The sequence below is a fragment of the Trachemys scripta genome, chromosome 19, assembly GCF_013100865.1.
Source record: "Trachemys scripta elegans isolate TJP31775 chromosome 19, CAS_Tse_1.0, whole genome shotgun sequence".
In the NCBI taxonomy this organism is placed as follows: Eukaryota; Metazoa; Chordata; order Testudines; family Emydidae; genus Trachemys; species Trachemys scripta.
In genome coordinates this window covers 1,792,579-1,817,124 of record NC_048316.1, presented here as the reverse complement: position 1 = coordinate 1,817,124, position 24,546 = coordinate 1,792,579, and the positions used below count along the sequence as shown (strand labels likewise).

At 46.3% G+C, this 24,546-nt stretch overlaps 1 protein-coding gene across 3 annotated transcripts in view; it reads right to left on the bottom strand.

The window, feature by feature from the left end:
• Positions 1-220: 220 nt before the first annotated feature.
• Positions 221-24,546, bottom strand: part of ACOT7 (acyl-CoA thioesterase 7) — a 99,650-nt gene continuing 75,324 nt past the window's right edge. For all 3 annotated transcript variants that reach the window (XM_034753180.1, XM_034753177.1, XM_034753179.1), the window contains 2 exons: positions 17,629-17,813; positions 221-1,264 (listed from right to left, as the gene is read on the bottom strand). In XM_034753180.1, the coding sequence (XP_034609071.1) occupies positions 1,160-1,264; positions 17,629-17,813 (290 nt within the window). In that variant the 3' untranslated portion in view covers positions 221-1,159. The remainder of the gene's footprint in view (positions 1,265-17,628; positions 17,814-24,546) is intronic.

The window sequence follows — 24,546 nt, the reverse complement described above, 5'->3', positions numbered from 1 at the left end:
CATGTAATGACGCTAATGAATTCCACAGGGATTAGCCCAAGACACTCAGCATGAAGAGCACTGCACATTTTAGTCCCGTAGCTTCTGTTCAAGGGGCATTCCCCATTCAATTCAATGGGCACGTTAACCCAACTATAACCCTGAAGAGAAAACTCCTGGCACACCGCCTTGGAATAATTATTTAGGCCACACACAATTTCTGAAAAGAAAATTGACACCCTATTATTTTCTTCAACTGACGACCGACCAACTTTATTTATGTCACAGTGCACCTTAAATAACTTCGATGTGCACATAAATATTACATAGATTTGAATGGAATGACTTGAGAGTCCCATACAATACTGAGTAGCATTTATACTTGAGTATTATAAATAAGCTTTGGTGTACATATTTTAGGACATACTGTAGATCAACACTGCATTACAAAGCGTCAAGGCCCTGTGTATTCTTTGCTATGCCCGTTGCTTTCTGTGCCACTCTATCGATGGCAGACTGGAGCCATTTTATTGAATTGTGTCGGAATAAATAATACACTGTGTACAGTAACCTAGTAGTATTTACTTGGACATTAAATCCAATTTTATGCTGCTCCTACATATTCAATGTGCTTTTAAAAACTGATAACTGTACTGCAGAAATTGGCCTTTGGGAAGCTAGCATGGGCCTTTGGCATCCAGAAAGGCACAGCAGTTTGCCTGGAATTATGGAACAAACATATTAGACTGGATGTTTCTGCTAAACTGATCAATAGTTTAACAATTCAAAAACTGATTTAAACTGGCATCATTACGGTTCAGATTTAACATTCAATTGTGACAAACGGTGGCACAGCTCAGACTTCAGAATGATTGTTTCAGTTTACGTGTGAACGCAAAAAGACAAACACTCCATCTCAACACGAGTCACATCTGAAAGGCTCACTTCCTTAAAAAAAAAAAAAAAAGAAAGTTTATCTTCTGGAGTACAATTCTGCAGCACAGAGTGAATTCTGCATCCATTTGCACAGCTACAGGATCAATGAATACACAGGGCTCTGCGAACACTTCACACAACACTAGTGAAAGGTTTGTTTTATTTGTCCAAGTAAATATTTCTAAAGTGGATATGTTTATTTCTAGGTGGCTCTGCCGTAAATATTTAGGTCCAAGATGAAGGGTCATTGTTGAGTGAGCGGTTGCATCTGCACCTGCCTTTTGGCTTTCGTTTGAAGATATCTCCCTTTTCCGTCTTCAAAACGCCTCTTCTCATCTTCAGTTTCTACCTGTTGATCAGAAAAATCAGAGACTTGAGTATTATTTCTGTTCTATTTTGGATGCTGGCTAGTCTGACAGTGAGCTCTTAGCCGACTTCATAACAATTCAATCAACATTCTAGTCCCCCTTCCAGCCTGGAAGATCCCAAGGACTTTGCAAACTACGGGACGGATTCGGATCTCAGCAGCACCAGGGCAAATCTAGGGTAACTCCACTGAAGTCAAATGGAGTTACTCCCATTTACTCCAGCATAACAGAGTAGAAAGTATCGACAGGAATCCGATCATCCGCCCCAGGTAGAACAAGCACAGGAAATGGCTTGGAGAATTTATGCAGGAATTTAATTCAAAAAAGCTTTTCCATGAACCGTGGGGGTGAGAAATGAGTGCACTGCAAGCCAGAGGTAGCAACAGACAGTCTCTGCCTGGCAGACATGCTTATTTCTCCACAGTTCAGAGATAGAGGATATTCAGCAAACTGATCTACAGCCAACAAGTGCTAAAAGGAGAGCGCCTTCTTAAAGAGACGCTTCCAAGTGAATCGCACAAAAACCGCAGGAGCAATGGAAGGTGCCGGAGTTTCATTAAGTACAGCCCGCAGCCTCCCATGCAGGCAGCAAAGACACTTTTGTTGGAGGGGAATGTTCTGTTTTGAACTAAGATCTGTGGCCCTTCATTGCTTTTTAAAAGTAGATCACCAAATCAAAGCCCTGGAAATCCTGCAGCCGCAAGGAAGCCAGCAGCCTGTGATTCCTGAAGTTAAAAGGCAGCGAGAGTGCAGGTTTGTCAAATGTTACAGGGAATTCACTTATTTATGTACAGAAGTGTTTGTTAAGTGGGTTAGCCAGGAAGGTAAATCAATTTCTCAGACACGTATGGCAGCTTTTAATTTCTTAGCCAAGCACATGCTGCCAAGTCCCTGATGGGATAACATCTTCATGGCCATTCATTTTATAAATTACTGAATGTGTTACACTTTAGGTACAATTTACATGGTTTTATAACCACTCTGCAGAACACTTGGCTGTAAGTAACCCTGCTAATATGATTTGGATGAACAAATTCATTTCAGAATGAAGAAATGCATCAGCAAAGTTCTAAACGATTTTGGGTTACAATCAGAGGCTAGCAGCAAGAGACTATTAAAATCATATTCTCTCTCGTTTATATAGCACCAGGCTGAATGTTGCACTTCTCCAGACAGAGCCAGGCACAACCCCAGACTTTAGGAACTTGCAGTCCAATGACTCAAGCCTGCAAACCCTTATGCACATGTGTAACTTAGTAGCATCATCAACCCATAATGCCTCCCCAGAGCCCCCACCTCTGGCTCCATCAAGTCCTTTAGGACCTTATGGCGCGGTCCACCACATTGATGTTTCTGCTATTGGCTCTACCAGAAACAAGTCAAACCTCTTGGAGCCCAACAAACAGGTTTGTGTACAGTGAAAATATCCTGCAGGAGCTAGGAGACCAAATCAGAGCAGGGAGTTTACTCCCAGATGTTTCAGGGTAAGAGGCTATTGGTAAAAATGACTAGACAGCTTTTGAAGGTACCATTATAGCAAATCCTTCCTCCCATAGACATCTCAAACTGTTCTCTACATGCCCCCAGGTCCAAGCTGTCCATGCCAGGCAGTGTAACAGCAGCTCCAGCGCATTTCAAACGTTGGGGTGAGTTCTCTTTTGAAACGCACGCTAGAACCACATATCTGGAGTTGGTTTTTCCAAGTCGCTTTATTAAGATTTTTCCCCCTTCAGTGTTGTCTATGGGATGGGCATTTTCTTCAGGCTGCTATGTCTGGCCTGGCCCAGTAAATGGGAGTCGAGAGTGGGGCAGAAGCAGGTCGCTTATTTATAAGCTATTGAGTAAAAACCCCTTAAAAGCTTTGGCTTAAGTTTTCAGCCGAAGGCTGATCTAGGCTGTGTCTCTGCAATCCCTTGTCACTTGGATAAACTCATGAGCTTTCCCTCAAGGCTACATCTGCACTGCACCCCACTTTCAGCGGGGTAGCTCCACACCGCAGTGAGAAGCAGGCTAGCTACACGTGCCAGGGAAAGGCTCTGGCAGGGGGGAGGCTGAGCCTTTCCCCACTGTGGGAGTCTTTCCCCCCTGCCAGAGCTGTTCCCGATGCCATGTGCTTTTCCTGGGGTGGGCAAAGGCTCCAGCAGCAGGGAGACAGCAGGACACTACCCAGGTGAAAACAGCCATGCGGATGGGCTGCACGGCTTGGGCAACTGGGGACCACGTAGGTTACAAACCCTTCAGGCGTGTCTGTATTCTACTTGCCTAAGTTATGCCTCACCGTCTACACTGCTACTTAAACTGGGGCTCGGGGCTTCCCAGTACACGCTCTCCCTACCGCCAAAAAAGGTGCAGTGCGGGTGTCACCCAGTAACCAGTGAAATCTCAGACCGGAGTCTCACCCGGCTTTCCCAAGCAACGTACTCCACGCCAAGAGTATCCCAACACCATGTGCAGAGACAAATCTCACATGCCAAGTGTGCCATGGCAGAAAAATCTGTCAGTGCCAGAGACGTGCAGGCCAACCCTTCATGGCTTATTGCAACCGGCAAAGGGGATGTTCATGGATTACATGTATTTATTATGCATCATCTTGGGCCTGTTTTTCAGTGTGACTGGATTGTTGCTTTCGAGGATGCGCCTTGCGGAATCATTAGCCTACATTCATTGTAAACAATGGGAAGCTTTTCCTAGCAATACAGGTAGTAACAGCAACTAATTGACAGGACAGCGGCCCTGGGAAAGAGGAGAGAGACGCTTATTTTCTGCGTGGGCTCTGCTCTCCATTACTGGCTTTCCTGGCTGTAAATGACAAACAAGTAAACAAACATGACTAATTTAGCTGAAGTGCTCTGGGAAGTGAACACTGCTGCACTTGCAGGGAGAACCACTCCTACAGCAGCTTGAGAACAATTAGAGTCACCCACATCTATTCAGAGAAGGAAACTGGATACATCCCTGAGCACTCGGGCTGGAGTGTGGGAAAGGCTGCAGGGCAGCCAAACATGGGTGTCACCATTACAGGGCTAGCTGCAGCTCTGTCCACTCAGAGCTCCGGCCTTGTGCCTTCACCTCTCCTGGGGTGGAATGACGGGGTTCTCCCACTTTCAGACCAGGCCGCGGGCTGCAAAGCGCCCGGTGCATACACCATAGATACCCAGCAGAGCCAGCTGGACTCAGTACCTGCAGTTCTTCCCGTCTGGAGCTTGTGACCAGCAGTAAATGCAGGGGCTCGCCATTCCTTAGCAGAAACTCTAGGCAGGTCTAACTTTCCAGACACCCCAAACTCCACAATCTGGGTTCACTTTTGCTCTCCTCTGTCCTTAAATCCAGACAGCAGCCCTCTGTCTCAGGGCTTGAATACACAAGGGTTGTGTCAGTCTATCTTACGTTGCTTGGGGTGTGAATAAGCCTCTCTTGGGGAGGTGGTTTTATTACGCTGCTGACAGCATTATTCTGTTCTCTGCACAACTGGCGCTTCTAGTGTATACAGGCCCTTAGTTTCCCAGGGTGGGACCTGTTGCCCCAAACCCGTTTCCTCACGGGGGTAGAGTCAAAGCAAAAGGCTCCTGCATTGACTCAAACCACCCCCTGGTATTTGCTGAGAGAGGTCTTATCTCAAGTCATCGTCTTTCCTTCCTGTTCGGTTCCCAGCCCCCCCAGGGGTTTAGTCCAGGACAATCATACAGTAAATATCCCATGGACCAGGTCAAAAAACAGTGTTCTTAGCTTATTACACAGCAGTGCCACCTCTCCCCCAGTGGGAGCCAAATTAAGTCCTGATTTCAGTCCTTTGCCACCAGCCTCATCCGTCTAGCAATTGACTGGACATATCCCTGTGTCTACGCTGCTAATAGCCATTGTGCCTCTGATGGCCACTTACAATTACTTCCCTCACCTCGCCCCAACCTGGGAGGTTGCTAGGGCCTGACAATGCGATCGGGGCAGCACCCTAAGAGGCGTGCCTTCTGCCCCTGCTGCCATCAGCAGTCTGTCAGGGGACAGGTGGGGGAAAACAGAAAGGCCGGCTCGCTGCAGAATCTCACTGGAGAGACCTTGTGTTGCTCTTAAGTCACCGTGTGAGGATTGATGGGAGCCAGCACAACACGCAAGGGCAACAGCAGCTACTAAACACCTTCACAATCTCAGGTAGCTGTTACTCCAGAACCGTTGGGCTGCCCCAGGGCCAGGAGGCAGTGAGCACACAGCCTGCGTGGACAGACGAGCATCTGCATGCTGCTCACCAGGAGACTACTGCAGAACCAGCAGAGAGTTTGAGTTAATGCTGAACAATAAGCGACCTCTCCCCTGAGCTGAAGTTGAGGGGATTAGCCTCCGAGCAACCCTAGAAACATTTCTTCCTACCGCTGGTATCTGAATTATGGAAGGAACTGCCAAGGGCAAAAATCAAACCATGAAGCATCAGTTCAAGGGGGAACTGGAGGCGACTGACTTCACTGCACAGGAAAAGAAACTGCATCTTTAAGGGGAAAATAGTGCACGAGTTTCACAGCGCTTAAGGGTAGAAGGGACCATGAGATCATCTAGTCTGATCTCCTGCCTTTCACAGGCCATAACATGTCACCCCGACGTGGAGCCCAGTGAGGTTTGTTAAACTAACACAATTTAGTCAGCAGGAGAGTAACTGTTGTGTGTCCCAGGCTGAGAACAGGAGAGATTGAGGCCTCAGGAACAGCAAGGGCTCAAATCAGGTGAGATATGCATTGAGGATCCCAGCCTGTGACCCGGGCCTCCCATTGCAGAGGAAGGTGAAAACCCCCAAGGGTCCCTGCCAATATAACCTGGGGGGAAATTCCTTCCTGACCCCAAAACTGGCAGTCAGCTGGACACCGAACATGTGAGCAAGACACCAGCTGGGCAGCTAGAAATAGGATTCTCTGGACTAGCCCAGACCATTGGCCTACCCCAACTGGCATTCTGTCTCTAGCTGTGGACGATCTCGGATGTTTCAGAGAAAGGTGGAAAAAACAACTACCCAGATTGCAAATGTGTGTTTTGGGAGGGGAGGGGGGGAGAAGAGAATTCCTTCCTGACCCTTGCAGGTGACATGCTGAAGCTCTGAAGCTTGAGACTTCAAGGTAGGGTGACCAGACACCAAGTGTGAAAAATCGGGACAGGGGGTGGGGCGTAATAGGAGCCTATATAAGCAAAAGACCCAAAAATTGGGACTGTCCCTATAAAATCGGGACATCTGGTCACCCTACTCCAAGGCCAGATGGGACCACCACAAACATCCAGCCCACACCCATGTCCACCGTCCCCAGACTGCAAACCTCTCCCAGACACAACTTTCGGAAAGATATCTAATCTTGTCATAAAGACTCCAAGAGCTGGTGAGCCCACTGCCTCCCCAGTAAACTGTTCCAATGTTTAATCACCCTCACTGCTAGCAAGCTGCATCTGATATCAAAGTTGAATTGAATTTTCTTGTGCCTTTGTCAGCAAGGTTGAAAAGCTTCTCACTATCAGATCTCTTTTCCATGCGTCAGCAGCACCTATGCACCACGATCAAGTACCTTTTAACCTTCTCTTCAGTACACTGAATACATTTAACTCCTTAAGCCTTCCAGCCCCCGGATCATTTTTGTGGTCCTCCGCTGAACTCTCTCCAGTATCTCCACATCCTTCTTGAAGTGTAATCCCCAGAACTAGACACCGTATCCAAGCAGCAATCTTACCAATGCTGTGTATGGAGGCAAGACCACTTCCCTACCTCGATTCGATGTTCCCTTTTTTTAAATACACCCACGGGCCCCATTAGCCCTTTTCGCCACAACACTGGACTGAAAGCTCACGGTGGGAGGATTATCTACAATGACACTCAAATGCTTTTCTGACTCATTGCTTTCCGAGACAGCCTTCCATCCTGTATCTATAATCAGCATTCTTTGTTCCCCGATGCATTTACCTTGCATTTGCCTATATTAAAGTACATTTTATTGGATTGTGCCATTTAACCAGGTGATTCAATTAATTAACAGTACGCTGTCCTCCTCCTAGAAACAGCCCTGATTATTGATACTTCTCTATAATCATCTACATTTTGGGATTGTCTGTGAGACAATTTTTAATCCATCTAATGTGTTAATTCCATATAATTCAAATTTTTTAATCAAAGTATCATGTGGTATTAGGGCAAATGCCTTGGAGAAACCCAAGTATGCTATATCAGCAGTTACTTCAACAGCCAGATCATGTTTTATTTAAGAATATAAGGTGGGAACAGAAAAGCACTCAGATGCACAAAGAACAACGAAGACTCAGGAGAATAGTGTATGGTCCCACCTGCATGACATTAGGATTTTAACATCAAAGACACTGTTACCTCTCATAGGCGACTGAGAATCACAGGACCTTGAAGGCTTATAAATTAAAGTTCTAACTAGTAATACTAATGGTGGGCATCTGTTACCAACCCCCAAATTCCCTCAACTAGCACATGGCAAAAATTCAAAGGCAATGCAGCACATGGTGCAATTGCCTGGGAGAATCAATTAAAAATGTATAATCCTGAACTACATGGGAACAATGCAGATTAATTATTGAATTGCTGCCCGGAAGATATACATCTGTGTATCTGCCAGTCAGGTCCAGGAGCTGCATCTGACATGGCTGCTCTGGGCCTGCCAGGAAGGGGCACGACTCTGCAGCTGAGACATATGGGGCTGAGATCAATGTGGAATGTCAGAGTCACCCACCAATGACCCGAGAGTGACTCAGAACGCTGCTATCTGCTACAGCACAAGGGGACTTGTCATTCTTTTGCTGTTAAAAGCATCTTCACCCACATATTTTGCTGATGTAACATCTGCCCACACTGCCCCTAATGACCTAGTGTGGAAACTAAATCATGCTTGATGGAACACCTGGAGGTGCTAACTTTTTGTCTCATTTCATTCAAAAGTTAACACCAACTCCAACCACCATTTTGTTTCTCTCTTTGGGCACATTTTAACACACACAGCAGGGCAAGTCCCATATCAGATATAAGGTGAACTCTACAGGTTTTAAGAGTGACTCAGTGGAGATTTGGTGCAAGCACCAGAATCACCTCATCGGCTAAAATGGAAACTCTGGCCTTGGGGTTGCCAGTAGCTCTAGTTAAACTGTAAGCGCTTCAGGGCAAGGACAGGAGGATTGCCACAGAGCAAGAGACATGCTTCCTACACAAACTGCTGGCTAGCCGCAAACATCTGACCTGGAGTGGCAAACTCTGATTCCCTTGCCCGGTAACATACCATGCTACCTCTGTGCCAGAGTCAGCCCAGTGCACTCCAGCACTAGATGGATCACATTCACATTCTCTGCAGTACACAAGGTTTTTGAGGTCCCTTTCCACTGGACAGAATAATACGGATGTAAAAACCAGCTGTTTTATACAAACAATTACCAAGTAAGCGAGAACATTCCTTTCCAGAGCAGATGCTCATTACCGGGGAGCCAAAAAAACCTGGCTCCCCTCTGGATTCCGCATCCTCCCGTGACGGGAGTTTCCGCAGCGCTTCTGAAGCGTCTGGCACACGGGGCCAGCTATACTGCACTCCAGCAGGCTGCTGTTCCAGAGCTGCGTACGCACCTCGACAGGCACCACGGAAGGCCGAGTTTGGGCTGGCTCTCAACTAGTAACATGCTCTGGCTGGAGTGGTATTGGGGGGGGGGGGGCGCGCAGAAGGACACGCAGCCAGGGTACAGCTGAGTCCACACTACAATTTTTCAGACTTGAGGGGAAAAAGGCCTGAGGTGGTGGTAGCTTGGCCTACAGCTGTATCGAGTGGGAGCTAAGGGCCTGAAAATTCCCAGTGCAGGCTAGACCAAGGTCTTCAAAGGCAGCAGGCCGTTTCGTTACTTGGACCCAATAGAGGGAAAGACAGCAGCCCTGCCCTGGCCAGAGCCGCCTGTTTCACCTTGCTGCCCTCCAGGGAGATGGGGGCCAGAATCTGCCCTGTGGGGAGGAGGAGGAAGCTTGGCCTGCGGCACGGACTACATCCTGTTAGCACCTGTGGATATTTTACATTAGTCAAGTGACACTCAGAAGCCACCACTTTGCTGCTGCTTTTCTCTTGCTATACTGACAAAATAATGGGAGATGAAGTGCCACCTCGCAGCCACCCACGCTCCAGCTGGCTCCGGGAGGCCACTCCCCTCCTCCCTATAAAACACACGCTTTTTAGAAGAGACATGCATTTTTAGAATGCCAAGTACAGCTGCAGAGAAAGCAAGCGAAGGAGTCTCTGGACAAGTCCAAGTGTGTCTGGCTAACAGTCCCATGCCGCAGAGAGCACAGCTCATCCCCAGGGCTCTTCATCACAGACCATCTGAGTTGGCTACCATTTGGCAGTTAGGCAGTAAATATACCAGGGAAAAGTATGGGAGGGGGTGGATCTCAAAGTAATACATGGAAATCTACAATTTCACAGACTTTAAGGCCAGAAGGGACCATTATGATAAACTAGTGTGACCTCCTGCATAACACAGACCAGAGTTTCACCCGGTGATTGCTGCATCAAGCCCAACTATTGATGGACAAGTTACAGCATCCTGTAAAGAGCAGACCATCTTGACTTAGACTCCAGGTGGCTGGATTTACCACCTCCCTAGGTAATCTGTTCCAATGGCGGATTTACCCTCACTTAAAAATCTGTGTCTAATTTCCAGTTTGTCAAAGTAAGGGATGGGTAAAATACAGAGCTGCACAGAAAGGCTACAGAACTGCCCACAGTCACAGGACCTAGTGCCAGCAATGGGATCAGAACAAGGGTCCAGACCCAGATGCTGCCCTATCCACTTAACTAAGCTGCCAGCCAAGACTTCCAGACAAGCCCGGGCTGGAGGTTCTAGCGTCTGTTGGTGCTGCCTCCTACAAAGGTCCCTTGAGAGTGCTGTTCAATGCTCCCAGCTCTGCCCCAGGGCTGGAAGGCAGCCTGCTTAGTGAGCGCAGCTGAGTTTGGCCCAGAATTCTCATCTCCCAGATGGTCTCCAGCCTGACCCCACTGCGTGTGGGTGTAAGACTAATCGACAGTAGAAAACACTGTTCTCATTTTCCAATAGGAAACTTGCAAACAAAGCGCTTTGGCATTTGCCTTTCCTGTGCGCGATTTGAGAACACACTCTGATAACTTGGCACATGAAATAAGTAATGAAGTTCACAATTAGCAGAGTCAAGAGCCTGTCTGTTTTAGAATTAATGGCTGTCTAGGCTGATCAGGGCTTCCAGGGGTGGGCAGAACAATTTCCTGTAAGCCTGACAGTTACAGACCTCTTTAATTAGTGAAGTCATGCAGAGAAACCTCACTTGAGTTTATAATGGGAAACATAAGGCGTCTCTGGATGATAATGAGTGCAATTAAAACTTGTGTCCAGATTATTTCAGATATTTAACTGAGAGGGCACGCAAGGCACTGGCCGAGCTCTGCAATGACTTGCACCCTGTGCAAACCTGCTATGCCAGGCAAGAGGCAGGGCAGAATTTAGCCCTATGGCTGCAAATCTGTATTATCACGAGGCACGTGAAATACACGGTGATATCAGCGTTCGGGGGACATAAGCATGCTAGTGATGGTTAGCTGCTGGAAGCCACCATTCCCAGCCAGGACCTATGTGAAAAACTCCGGGCAGAAACTGCCCAAGAGCTTTTGTTTAGCATGCGGTAAAATACCCACTCGTGCCCCTCTGAGGGACAGCAGAGCAGCACTGGACAGTAGATGCCACATCGCTGCCTGCTGAGGCACCAGAATGGACATGGCCGCACCTCTTATAGGAACAAGGGCTAATGAGGCAACATGGAAGATGCTGGAACTCCCTGCTAACGACATTGCTGCACAAATATCCCATTCCCATCACTGTGTAAAGGCTGAATTAAATTGTTCGTATTGGGGACTTTCGAAGCAGAGAAAGAGGCTGATCTCACCATCAACCCAGTTCTTAAAATAAAGATGCTCCTATGAGTGGTAACTAATCTCATATGCCTCATCAGCAACTCTTTTTAAGAAAAGCAGACCCCTGTGAGCAGCCAATGGAGAGAATATGCTGCTGAAATATAAACTCCCACAATAATGAAGTTGTTATTTATATTTCACAAAACAGGCTCCTAATCTGAACACTAAAACCCAACAGACCTTCTGCTCCTCTTCTGGGGTTTTGCTAAAGGAGCCCTGCTCTGAGCTCTGCTGTTGCTGGATGAACGCACCGGTAGTGCTATGCAATGCTCACTTACAGCACTCATTGCTCCTAATCACACCCAAAGAGCCTGCAGGAAGAGAGTACATCTTCTCCAGAATATTTTTATTTTTAAAGTAACGTGCTATGCATGTTTCCAAGGTGGTCCCGCTATCAACAATCCCAGTGGCTAAGCACAGACCAGCGAAACATCTCCTCTTGGGACTTGGAGGAGGGATATGCTGCACATTAAACAACCCAAACACTAGCCAAACAATCCCAGGTGGTTAGTCTTGAGTCTGGGTGGTTAATATTTCTTTTCATGGGCAGAAAGAGACCAAATATGGGCACAGAGTGAAATCCCCCCAAAGCATTGCTTAAATCCCACATGAACCCTCCAAAGAGGGTTTAAGGAGAGCATGGGTCACGTGCAGGCCCTCTGCAGAGTGGGTAATTCCAGCTATTCATCAAGGATAGGGAATGTCTGCTTAGGGGTCTGTGCCAGGATTGGGAGTCAGGGATCCCCAAAATTCTAATCCTGGCTCTCGGTGACAGACACTGAGGCACTCGGCCATCCAGGAAGTGGGGCTAGTAATACAGACCGGCTGCACAGTGTTGGTCTTCTGATCAAATCAGAGAATGGTTGTAAAGTGCTATATAAATGCCATCTATCCGCTCGATAATGACCGTTTGCTATAGAGACTTGAGATGACTGGTGGGGAGAGAAACGGGGAAGGGAGAAGGATCTATTTCCTAAAATGCTCTTTTAGAACGCTCAATGTTCCTAAGTCAGCTACATTTTAAAAAGCCTGTTTCAGAAATTTGAGGGCAGCCCTCTGCTGTATCATGGCACAGGTCAACAGAATGCAAAGAAACTAACTTGACAGAAAAAGGCAAATTCATCCAAATGAAGCTAGTTGGTGCCTAAAATCTCCACAGTTGGTATAGAAGTATTTTCCCTGTGGGAAAACACTGAAAATGTCTGTGCGAGGACCGCCATATCCGACACCCCAGTGATGGCACAGTGTGAAAACACAAACACAACTTGAAATGGCCCCTTTACAACGTAACAGGACAGGCTCATTAGAGCTGGCTGTGCCTCGACAATCTAACAGAAGCTTCATGCGCCCTAGTTGGTGGATTTCATATGAATGCAATTCCTACACAAGTCATATTCTTGATGTATTTTGACCAATGTCTGTTCACGTCATTGGCAGAAAAGGGCCACAGCCAATGATTCTACAAAGGTACTAGCTTCCTGGAAGTACAAGCAGACAAAACTCAGCTTAGGGCAGAAACTCCCTTTCACTCACCTCTGGTGTGCTTCTGTATCATAGAACACCATGAGATCATTCCCCGATTCTCCTCTCACCTTGGGGCAACTCCCTGACTTCACTGGAGGTACTCACTCCTGACGTACACCACTATGGACATGTTCCAATCAAGCCGCTTATAGCTCACTGAAATGCTGGATTTGGGCAGTTTCACACAGCCCCTGAACAGGATTTTAATATACAAGCACAGTGACAAATCTTTTATTTTTAAATCTCAGTTGGAGAAACCCCTCTCAGTTCTGCCTAGAAAGAATTGGCTGATAAAGTACCTCACGGAGCTGCATCCTTTAATGTCCAGCAGGAGCACCACCTTTGTGCAACTGCTAATCAGCATAATTTTAGGAGACCCATTGTGGGTGACAGTGTCAATATAGATAAGGTCACCATTGCATACGATTGCGCATTAAAGGCTTTGCTATGTAAAGAGGTAAAGACGATCTGTACGAGTTGATGGTTTTGAGGGGTGATCCTGCTTCATATGCCCTTGTCTACTCAACATTCTGCAATCCAGAACTCAGGCAGGCAGGATGAGTACGGTGCTGTCTCCCCCACTATCTCTCACGACAGCCAGCTATGCTTTTCCAGCTGGGTGGGGGAAGGGCAGACTATTAGAACTCTGAAATCTAATTAATTGGCTGTTAAGAGTAGTTAAATCTGAGGTTAGAGATGGAAAATAAGATCTGAACAGGACCAGGAAGTTCACATATTCTGTAAAACAGCACTTCTTTTAAAAGTATTAAATATGCAAAAAGAACTTGAAGTAGGAGATCAGTTAGACAACATCAAAAACAGCCTGGGAATCGTTTTCTGTGGGTGTTGATCCAGGCATCAGGATAATGCTCACGGTAGCACAGAGCAAATCATGAGCTTTGTGATGTCAAAATTCTACTAAGTTCCTCTAATATTCAAAGGAAGAAGTTCACAGAAAGTAGCACATTTCAGTCTAGTAACATTTGCATTCCTTCAATGATTCAGCAATTGGAAAAAGATCTCATGGAGTTTAATTTCAGCTAAAGACGGTAACCAGAACAATGCAAAGGTCTGAAGCAAAAACATCAGTGCAACGCTCTGCAAGCAAACCAGAGGGGATTTTTGCAGCCCATTAAGATAAAATTGACCCAATTCTCCCCTCTCACACACTACTTTTCACCAGTGTAACACCACTGCAGTCAGTGGTGAAAATCTTACGGTTCATTCTTTATGCCATACAGTCCTCTACCCTCTCTAAACTGGGCAAGTTAAATCTGCAGTATTGTATCTTCAAGAGGCAAATACATGACTGCAGGATGTCTCGCTACCAGATACTGGAATGTGAGTGTCTAGAATTATATAAAGCCTCTAGATTTAGAGACTGGGAAATAAATTCTTCACTCATTGCCTTTTCTTTCTGATGGACAGGATCACTGAACTGAAAGATGTACAGCTGGCCAGACTACAAACACTTACTGCCCCACAGAAATGGAGTCAAGTATCAGGGGGTAGCCCTGTCAGTCTGTATCCACAAAAACAACAAGGAGTCCGATGGCACCTTAAAAAGACTAACAGATTTATCTGGGCATAAGCTTTCGTGGGTAAAAAACCTCACTTCTTCAGATGCAACTGAAGAAGTGAGGGTTTTTTTTTACCCACGAAAGCTTATGCCCAAATAAATCTGTTAGTCTTTAAGGTGACACCGGACTCCTTGTTGTTTTTATAGAAATGGAGTGTGTCTATTAGTTTTTGTTGTTCATACTTTCTAGCTCTGACTTTACAAAAGCCAGAGCACCCAGGAACTGGTACAGGTGGCTCACCTGTAACAGCAGTGACTCTGTCTTTCCCCTAGAGGGCACTCTGCAAGGCACAGACAAGGAAATGCCTCACTGATCACATGCTGGTGTAATTCTATTTGAGAAAAGAGATTCACTCCAGATTTAAGGGTAAGATATGATCAGACCCTCAGATCATTTCACTTCATTTTATAATAAAGTTCATTTGCCATCACTAGCCTGCAGCTTTTCAAACATTTATTACAGCATTTATATTTCCATCGTGATATTCTGACACCTGCAAGAAATTAGGATGGATGAGATGCTGAGAGCTCCACTGACCTCCGACGATTGCTAGTGCAGAACTACAATATGTCCTCACTTGGGAACCTCCTTTCATTTGCTGCTGGAGGATTTCCCTTCAAGCCCAATAAAGTTCATCGGGAAGTACATGCAGTGAGGTAACTGAAGCACTACAGAGACACACCTTATGGGAACGGAAATCCCTGCAGGCACCAGACACTTTCTGTCCAAAAGCATACAAGCACCATATGATTGATACTTGTTCCTAGTAAACCTGGGCCCAAAGCCTACAAGACTCCTTGCAGTACCCAGTTCCAGCGGGAACAGGACTGATCGAAACCAGCCCAAGATTACAGCATACTCCAGTCACACCCCTCCCCACCTCCAAAATCCCCCTGGATTGGGACTGGGGGTTGTGGTGCCAAAACCAGCTCCAGGCGGTCTGACAGAACCCTCCTGGTAGGGGAACGCTCAGGAGTCCAGACCTGGCAGCGTACTGCATGCTGCTACGGGAGGGCAAGAGGCATTATGGGGTGCAGGGTCACAAGCCAGGCTGACAGCCAGTGCTCCAGGTCTTTTTCAGCAAATGCAGACTCCACACATCTCTCGTTTTGTGGTGCCTGCCCGAGGCCCAACCCTCCATGAGCATGGCTGGCTCCGAATGAACCCAGGCAAGGTGAAAGTGATGTTTGGTGTCCCAGGACACCAGGCGAGTGTCATTCAGTGTCCAACCACCCCACGCTAGGTCCCCTGCTCCAAGCTGCTGTATAGCAAGTTACGAGGTGAGACAGGCGTTTCATTGCTTCCATTTTTTTGTCTTTCAGATAAAACAAACAATATACGGACCCTACAGAAACCTGCCCAGAAATACTATACAGGACCCCTTACACATGTATGTGATAATAGTGATAAACAGAGACCCTCATACCTGTCAATATACAGCTCCACTCAAAGAAAGCATTAGAGAGCAGCAGCTATCAGGAAGTAAAGCTTCTTCCAAGCAGCACATTAAAAATGTATACAACAGGCAAATACAGGTGTGTAAAATATATCAACACTACTCTGCCGGCTAAGTTATAATTAGCCGACAAAATGCTGGAGTACAGGAGGAGATCTACACGGACTAAAATATTAAATCAAGAAATAACTCCAAGTCAGCAGTGCTGCATTATGTGTCAGCAAAGAACCACGGATCAGGAGAGCTAAAAATAGACAGGACGGCTGGAGGAGAATTGACAGTAGCGAATGGGGAAGGGGGTGCTTCGGCATCAACGCACAGACATGGATGAGCTACAGCTCGGGAGGTTCCAGGGGCCAGATTCCTCGCTTCATTCAGACATTCAAATCCCTACGTAAGCTTTTACAATTAACAAGGGAGGAAAGTGAATGAAGCTGAATTCAACAGATTCTCAAAATGTGAAACAATGTTTATATTTCAATCTATTCATTTCGAAGGTTGGCAAGACAGATGCTTGCTCTGGAAACTCTTATTTACGCTTATATTTTTCTGCTGAATAATTGAAGGAAAGAGGAAGGAAAGAGGTCTTGTTGGACAACAAAACCCTAAGGACAGCACATAGAAAGCTGACGTCTATAAGATATTTGGTAGTTAATGAACAAGAAATGAAAAGCTTGTAACCTTGAAGCAACGAGCCGAACATTTGTTTTTAGAAGAGACATGTACTGAAGTGCTGTTTAAAGGCTTTGTGTTAGTTAAGTGTTTAGTAAAGACAAACCTCCCCATAGCATTTCAAGTGAAAGGAACAGCTACAGACACTTCTAAATCCCTTTGTGCTGCAGCAGCGACCCTCCAAGGAGCTCTCGCACCTCTGGAGTCATCCAGATCACAACAGGGAAAATCAAACATTTGAGAGCTTGAGAGCAGGATTAAAATGTCTGACGGGCTGGATGCGACCAGCAGGCTGTAGTTTGCCCACTCCTGGTGTTGGGAGCGTCATCTGTAAATAGCCCCTTTCTTACCTTGCTGCCCGGGGGCTCCAGAAGCTGGCCATCTGTGGGGGGTGGGAGTGGGTGACTACCTGGAGTTGGCTGCGAGTGAGAGATCCCCTTAAAGGTGGATCAAAACACACTGCAAACTCAGCCAGACACCCCCCCCCCACACACACCCACAACAAACCCCCTCAGACTCAGCTTTGGAGAACTGCACAACCTTGGTGTGCCTCCTCTTGGCACAGGTCTCAAGGGAGGACAGTTGCCTTTTGCCTCCCCGGGCATCAAAACTGTGATAGTGAGGCAGCCTGCTGGGACCTTTTTCTACTGTACTCCTTGGTTTCCTAGCAATCACTGTGGCTACGCAGGCCAGTTAGCCAAAGCTGAGTAAATGGCTCCAAATGTGGTCATATTCTATCGCTGATCTCCTGTGTTATTCTACAGTAAAATTACAGGCTTAAGATGGGGAGATGCCAGAAAGGGCCTGTGGGCTTTTGACCAGACCTGCTCAGTCCAGCACAAATACAAGTCTGACCAGAGTAGCTAAGAACAGGAAATGTACAGGAAACATGAAGCCCCCTGGCCAGGCAGGCTCCATCCTCCCTGGCACCATGACTCCCTTGAAAATTGGCTCATTCCAGGGATTCTAGCCTCAGCACAGGAATAGCCCAAATCACCCTTTTGAGGGCAATGGGGGCGACCAGAAAGCACTTGGTAGTTCATTTTGTTAGTGAAGGGAGCAAGACCTTACAATGAGTAATTATTCCTGTGCTGCTCCACTGCCCAGGGCTTCACATTACATAGCACGAAGGTTGAGCTCTTTAAATGAAGAATTCTTACCACCAGCTGTGGAACAGGTAGAGGCTTCCCCTCCTTGCTCAGGGATACATAGGTAAAGAATGCACTGACAGCTCGGTATCTTTCTTTAGGTTCATCAACAAAAGGATCAGCATCAACAAAGACCTCGATCTCCATGGATTTATTGCTCGTGAAGGTCATGCGTCCAGAAATAGTAATGACACAACCTGCAAAACACAGATGGCTTGGTTAATCAGTGGCTCCTACGGTGGCAGCAGGAAACAATAGCCATCCATTACTTAGACTGTTAAAGCACTCCACTGCTAAATGGGCTAACAGGCAGGGTTAGGCACAACTGAAAGGCTAGATTGATTTTTTTGTTATCTAACAAAAAAGGAACAACAAGTCTTGGAATGTTTCTTTCCAACCGTGGATGTTATTTTTGTTTCCCTCTCTCTGGTGGTGGAAATTTCCACACGCCATGATGGCACTAGCCAGCTGAGAGGAGTAACTGATGCCTCGTCTAGTCAGTCTCTATCTGGAATGCCTGCAAACAAATGCCAGTCAATCTAGAGTACCGTATCCTTTTCACAGGGTCAGCAGTACGAACCTCCATTATGGAACACCTTTCACAACAGGCTCTCACTGCACACCGAGCACCTGGGTGAGCTAAGAGAGAGAGATTTCTCCCACCATTGAAACGCATCCATTCTCAGGCTGCTGCTCGCACAAGAGTAACACAATACCAGTTTAAGACAGGAAATGAGGAATCAATTTACAATGGGAAGCTCAGGGGGAATTTAGGGAGGCAAGATATTTGGAATTTGGTCATATCAGGGCAATTCCACTATTTTTACTAAAAGTGCCGTAAGAGCTACAAAGGACCACAAGAGATCAGGACTTTGGTTTTGTATCTTCTCTGTAATATAGCATTGCTTCCCATCACCACGCTGGGGCAATGGCTCAGAGGGAAGAGTAGCACCAACCGAATCCCCAAAACACCTTCCTGGAGCACCCAGCCAGGCAGTGCACTGCTCAGAACAGACCCCACTAAGCCTGTGAGATCAGACTGCATCAAAGCACAGGAGGTATGGAGCATGGCTGGAGGCGTCCCCACACTGACACCAGAGCAGAATAAACATTGGCTACATAATGACATTCGTTTAAATCTGCCGGTAACGTGCTGACCTGAAATGTAACTATTCATTCCAGGGCCAATCACTCTAGATTTTAACCAAAGGCATAGTAGGTAAACAATGTTCCATCCCATGCACTGATATCAAAGTGAGTTAGTTGAGATATGGAGCCTGATACTTCAGCAGAGAAAATGGAGCTGAGCTCTCCCAGGACTGGCATGCTGAGAGGTTTTTCTGGGATGGGAAAGAAGCTGTAGCAGTGTGAGGGACCTTGCTAAGTAGTATATTGAAACATCAGTCCTGTGCTTAAAGGCAGGAAGGGGTTCCTTGCAATGGGTCAGGGTGGCAGGGGCTCCAAGGCACTGAAAAGGGGCCGTGTAGCTTGTAAGATCTCCCCGGGGCTGGTGCACAGATCTATAGCCGTAGTTGGGCAGACACGCGCAGGAGAGATGAGGCATGAAGGCAGCCCTGGACAGGCTGCTGCACACACAGCTGTAACGACAGCGCGTTCAACGTCAAAGCATTGTACAAATGTTCGCCAAACCTCAACTGCCCACTGAGGCGGGTAAGCCAGAACCTCCTTTCAGAGACAGGAAACTGAGGCACAGACACATTAGGTGAAGTCCAGCTCCCCAGAGTTCAGGCCTAGAACTTAGGTGTTCTTGTTTCCCAGTCCTGAGCTCAATCCATTAGACCACTGTGCCGCTGAATACAGCCCTGAGGTCTGGCGCTACAAGAGGAAAAAGGAGATACAGTGTTTGTATAGCAGGACTATGGATGGACTCCCCTACACACTTTAGGCCATGACTGACTTTCTCAAGCAATGAGCATGCACAATATGGCAGCTTTCGGGGGCACAGCCCCATGGAAAGGCCTAAAGTCCTTCTACCCCATCGCCCTGAGAAAGTGTTCTGTTTTGAACACACTTCCCACATTAGGGAAGTTCTTGAAGATACACTTTAATGTAGAGCAAAACGGAACAGGCGGAGATAGATGTGGCAGACTCAGGAGATAGATCTACGTAGCACTTAGAGACTAACGCATTAGTCGTAACGAAAGGTTTGCAGCAGACAGGTCTTTCAGAAAAGTTCCAGTTCACCACAGAATCTGAACTTGGAGTGCTGCAGTGCGTCCCTCTGTTGAGTCTCCCACTGAGCCTACTACTCATTCGTGTTGGCTCGGCCAAATGCAAATGCACTTCCCATTTTTAATAATTAAACTTTTTTTTTTTTTTTGAAGTGTGATTCCACTTTTATTTCAGTACAAAAATACCTTCTCTGCACCTTAAGTAGAAGAACCAATGCAGAGCATGACTAGCAATTTAGGAGAAAAATAGTTAAGATCGGAGATGTGTAGAAAATCATCTACAGATAAATTCACCTAATGAGTGTTGATATTTAAAAGAAAAAACAGCAGGCTCCCCATGCTAATCATTGCCATTATCTATCATTTGAAACCTACTTTATAAGTAGAAATGGATTCCAATATATTTCACTTATAATGGAAAGCAAATATGGTCAAACTCCACAATGAAGATAATCACATTTTCTCAGAACTGTTACAGAGCAGCATAATACATACCAGACTGCAGTAATGCAACTTAAATAGCTCTTGGTGCTAATTTGGCTGCATAATAAACATACTGCAGGTCAGTTGTATTAGAATCTCTTTCTGGACTATGGGGCTCCTGTCTTAGCTTCCTTGTTTTCCTGTACTCCATTACACCATTACTATAACATTTCTGTGCACATCTTGAGACCAAATGAAGGTAGAAACTGCCATATTAGAGCAGGCCCGCGGTCCATAATATCCAGGATCCCACCTCCAGCAAGAGCCAGTAGCTGATGCCTCAGAGGAAACCAAAGTCCAAACTGAACGTGCGCTCTGCTTCACATGGGGGATCAAGCCAACTCTCTGACACATGGGAAAGAATGGCTGCACTATGGTACACTGCATTGCTCCCTCTTTCTTGGGCTCTGAGGTTTGGAGAAGGACAGAGTGCCTTCAGGGTAAACCTAATCAGAAAGCGGAAACACCACAAGGATGGACACCCACAGTCTTCAGCCACATGCCCCTTACCTAAAGGGAGAGAAGTCATCTTGCCTAAATCAAACGATTGCCAGGTAGAAAGCCCAATGGAACTGCACTGCAGAGCTTAAAGCACCACAGTAACACTCAGAGCCTTTCACCAGGGAACAGGGACAACATTTTGGGCCCGTACGGCCTGTTCCCTGTGCGTTGTGCCACAAAAGGGGAGGCACAAATGGCCACTTCATTTCTACCATGCCAAGGTGCCTCGGGGCTGCCGAATCATTTAGGTGTTCATGAAGCGTTTATTGAGCCTATAACGGTGAACTCTCCACAGCTGTCACTGAGTTAATTCACCACCAGCATGAAGAATCATACACACGGACATGCCGGAAAGCGTATTTTGCTTTCAATACGTGTCACTAACAATGGTCTCATTTAGGGATTTATACTCACTGCATTCTTGGTAGGATGTTACAGAAATCCCCCAACAGACAAATCACAGATATGGGGGGGGGGGGGGGGGGGGGGGGGGAGGGGACGACTTTGCTTTTTCAAAGGGCCAATCACACCAAAACGTTTGACACCAAACGAGTCCTGACGACAGCTAACCAAACCTTCACAGGGGAGATACAATCCCATGAGTAGATTTCTTGAAATATTTGCTGCTTAAATGACCTTGGCCTATAGGAAAGATTTTTCTCTGTGAATAAGGGATATGGTAAAGTTACGTGTGTCTGGAGCTGCTGGATTAACATCAATGTTTAATATAAATAATCCACTGCCAAACATGTCAAGACTGTCTGTATTCCTTGACCAAGACTGCAAATCGTTGTAAGAGATCATGCATGTTAACACAACACCTTGAAACCACCCAGACTACATAATAAAGCACCGTAAGTATGTTATTTTGATGGAAATGTGGAACTCCTCCAAAATAGTTACTATAAAAGATAGTAAACTATTCCAAAGGCATTCAAGAACGCCTATGATCTCACTTAGGATTTGAACAAAGGAAACCTACAAAGCCGTGGAATTAAGTCCTTACTTCCCGTAGGAAACATCTCACAGACTCACCATCTTCCACTCCAAGTGCCAGGCACACTTCAACTGTCCTACAGCATGAGCACAAAACAACATGTGCATGACGTATTTACCAAGCCAAAGCCCTACCAGTACAAGACACTCCACTGCACATACAATTCTCCCTCTGTGGAAACGAAGAGAAAGCAAACCACCCGTAACAGGGGTAATCATATTGCTTGATGAGCTACTGGAGGCTCATTGATGAGGTGGTTAGAGACCCCAAACGGAACAGAATTATGCTGTCAGCAGTAGCAGCTGCCCCAAATCACACCTGGAAAAGGAGCAGCAGCTGAAACTGAAGTCTGCTTCTCTTCCACATGACACAATTGGCAGAATATTGATGGCATATCACCAGGTATAAATGCCAAGAGAAGAGTGTAGTTTCTCTCTCTAGCTGGTACAGTCAGTCTTTGTGTAACACATATTATGTGCATGAGGGGATCTTTTATACTTCAAATGAAAAAACTCTGCTTGAGCCACAGGGAGAAAAACTTCATAATTTTCAATGAATTCCTAATTAAAAGCAGACTAAAGTGGAAAAACATGTTGGATCTTGCACTGAAAGAGCTGGGCCCAAGCTGGTCTCATGTGAAGCCTGTCCATGTGGTCGTCATTACTTGAAAAATCATTACAGTGTAAACCCGGTCAGTGGCAGAGCTGCCGCTCGAAGTTCATGTAATTTTAAACTCAGCTGTGAAAGCTGAATCCCCACCGGTTAACAGTTATTCTAGCACAAACAGGTCTCAGGAAGAAGGGGCAGAAAATAGCCACCTCTTTTTCCTTACCCCCACTCAGGGAGACAGACTCTCTCATGCTCACACACACAGAACAGCGGCACGGTTAATCAACTAAGCAATGCCCGCTCAGTCCTAGAAAGACAGTTATTTGGATGAAGAGGTGAAGAATGGAGAGTATGAACCCGGCAGCATCTCTCCCCCTTTTAGTTTGCTGGAATTCGATCTCGACACACCGACAGCTATCAGGGCTAGGACTCTAGGCTCAGCAGTGTCCAATTCTGAGGTCTCTCCACAAGACAGTCTCCAAAGGTAGCTGTGCAAACAAACCCTTCATTTTTGGTTCTCCAGCTAAATCTAAACCGTGTGTCCTGCTTGAACCTTCCCACCCACCTGGTACTTTCACTGCTTTAGGATTCCTTTGCAGCACTGCAAGCAGCATTACTACTGAGACTGGAACAAGGAGTCCAAACCATGGAGAATTCACAGTCCCACCGAATGCAGACAAGCCTTCTTGGGAACCCAGCCTCTCCCAAATGCTCCATTTTGAGCCTTTAGCCAAAATTCTCCACTTGTGACACTGGAATCATTCTCACAGCTGACAAGTCAAACACAGGACTGTGACCTCAGGTGGGGAATAAGCAGGAGCTGAACCTCTCAAAGCACTGAAAAATCATATGCTCCTGCAAATGGGCCTACTGGGGGAAAAAACAGGGAAGAAACAAAGCAGGCCCTGTAGGAGGTAGAGACCCCGTCTGAGCAGGATTTTTTAGGACTCCTCTGTGATGTTAATAATCTGGGATTTTATTGCTCTTACTGGAAAGCTTCTCTGCCTTCATTTTATTTATTTCATTATTTTTTATTACTCTGCACACTTTGCTCCTCCTTCAGCAAATCCCCTGCCTGTGCCAGGCTGCCCTAAATATTGCATGAGTGAGTGACTCAGATGTGCGAGCCGTTTGGCCAAAGCACTGTAAGCTTTTCAACTTGTGAAGAATATAGGATAATAAATAAAGCCGTGTCTCCCCTTGAGCGCCCAGATTAATGGGCATTCCAGATAAGGCCCAGCCATAACTGCCTGGATCCTGCACGAATCCAGATAACTGGACAAGTGGGGTCTGCTATGGAGGACAGGAGAGGGAGCACACCATTGGAGGTGGCTATGGGTGACGGAAAGGGAATGCTCCGCTGGACAATACAAGACTACTCCAGATTAAAATCGTTTATTTACAGTTGTTAAGAATCAAGCCCAGGCTCACAAATCAGCCAGCACTTCACGACTTCCTTCCTCAAGTCTCCAGAGCAAACTCCAGTGGCTCTAGCCATTTGTCACCTGCAGCCAGGTTGAAGGAGCATCAGTGTGAAATCTAGGATTTATATTTAAATAAAGTAACAAGCACTTTCAGTCCATGCATCTGGAGAAGTGAGGTTTTTTACCCACGAAAGCTTATGCCCAAATAAATCTGTTACTCTTTAGGGTGCCACCGGTCTCCTTGTTGTTTTTGTGGATACAGACTAACACAGCTACCCCCGATACTAAGCAGTTTCTGGCACCTCACCAGCCTGAATCCTCCTGCCCAGCCTGTGCTTTTACAAAAGATTTCCTAGTTTTTAAGAGATGTTTCTCTCTCCTCTATTGATGGATGACGAGACTCATACAGGAATAGGGAAACTACTGACCAACTACCCCGGGGAGACAGTGAAACTGGCTACACAACGTGCTGCCAAATGCAGAGTAAACTGAAGAGAGAAATTTTTCTTCTTTAATCCCATCTATAGGAATCCTAGCTGTTAAGTGTAACAATAGTAGGTAAATAATTTGCAGAAAGAGGTGTGATTTCCCTTGGGGCTGTCCCTGTTATATATGATAACAGCTGGAATCTCTTGTAATGTTCTCACTGCAAACCTCTCTTGCTCCTGCACTGAAACAGAGATACTTGCCACAGTGCTGGCACACATGATACAGACTAGACAAG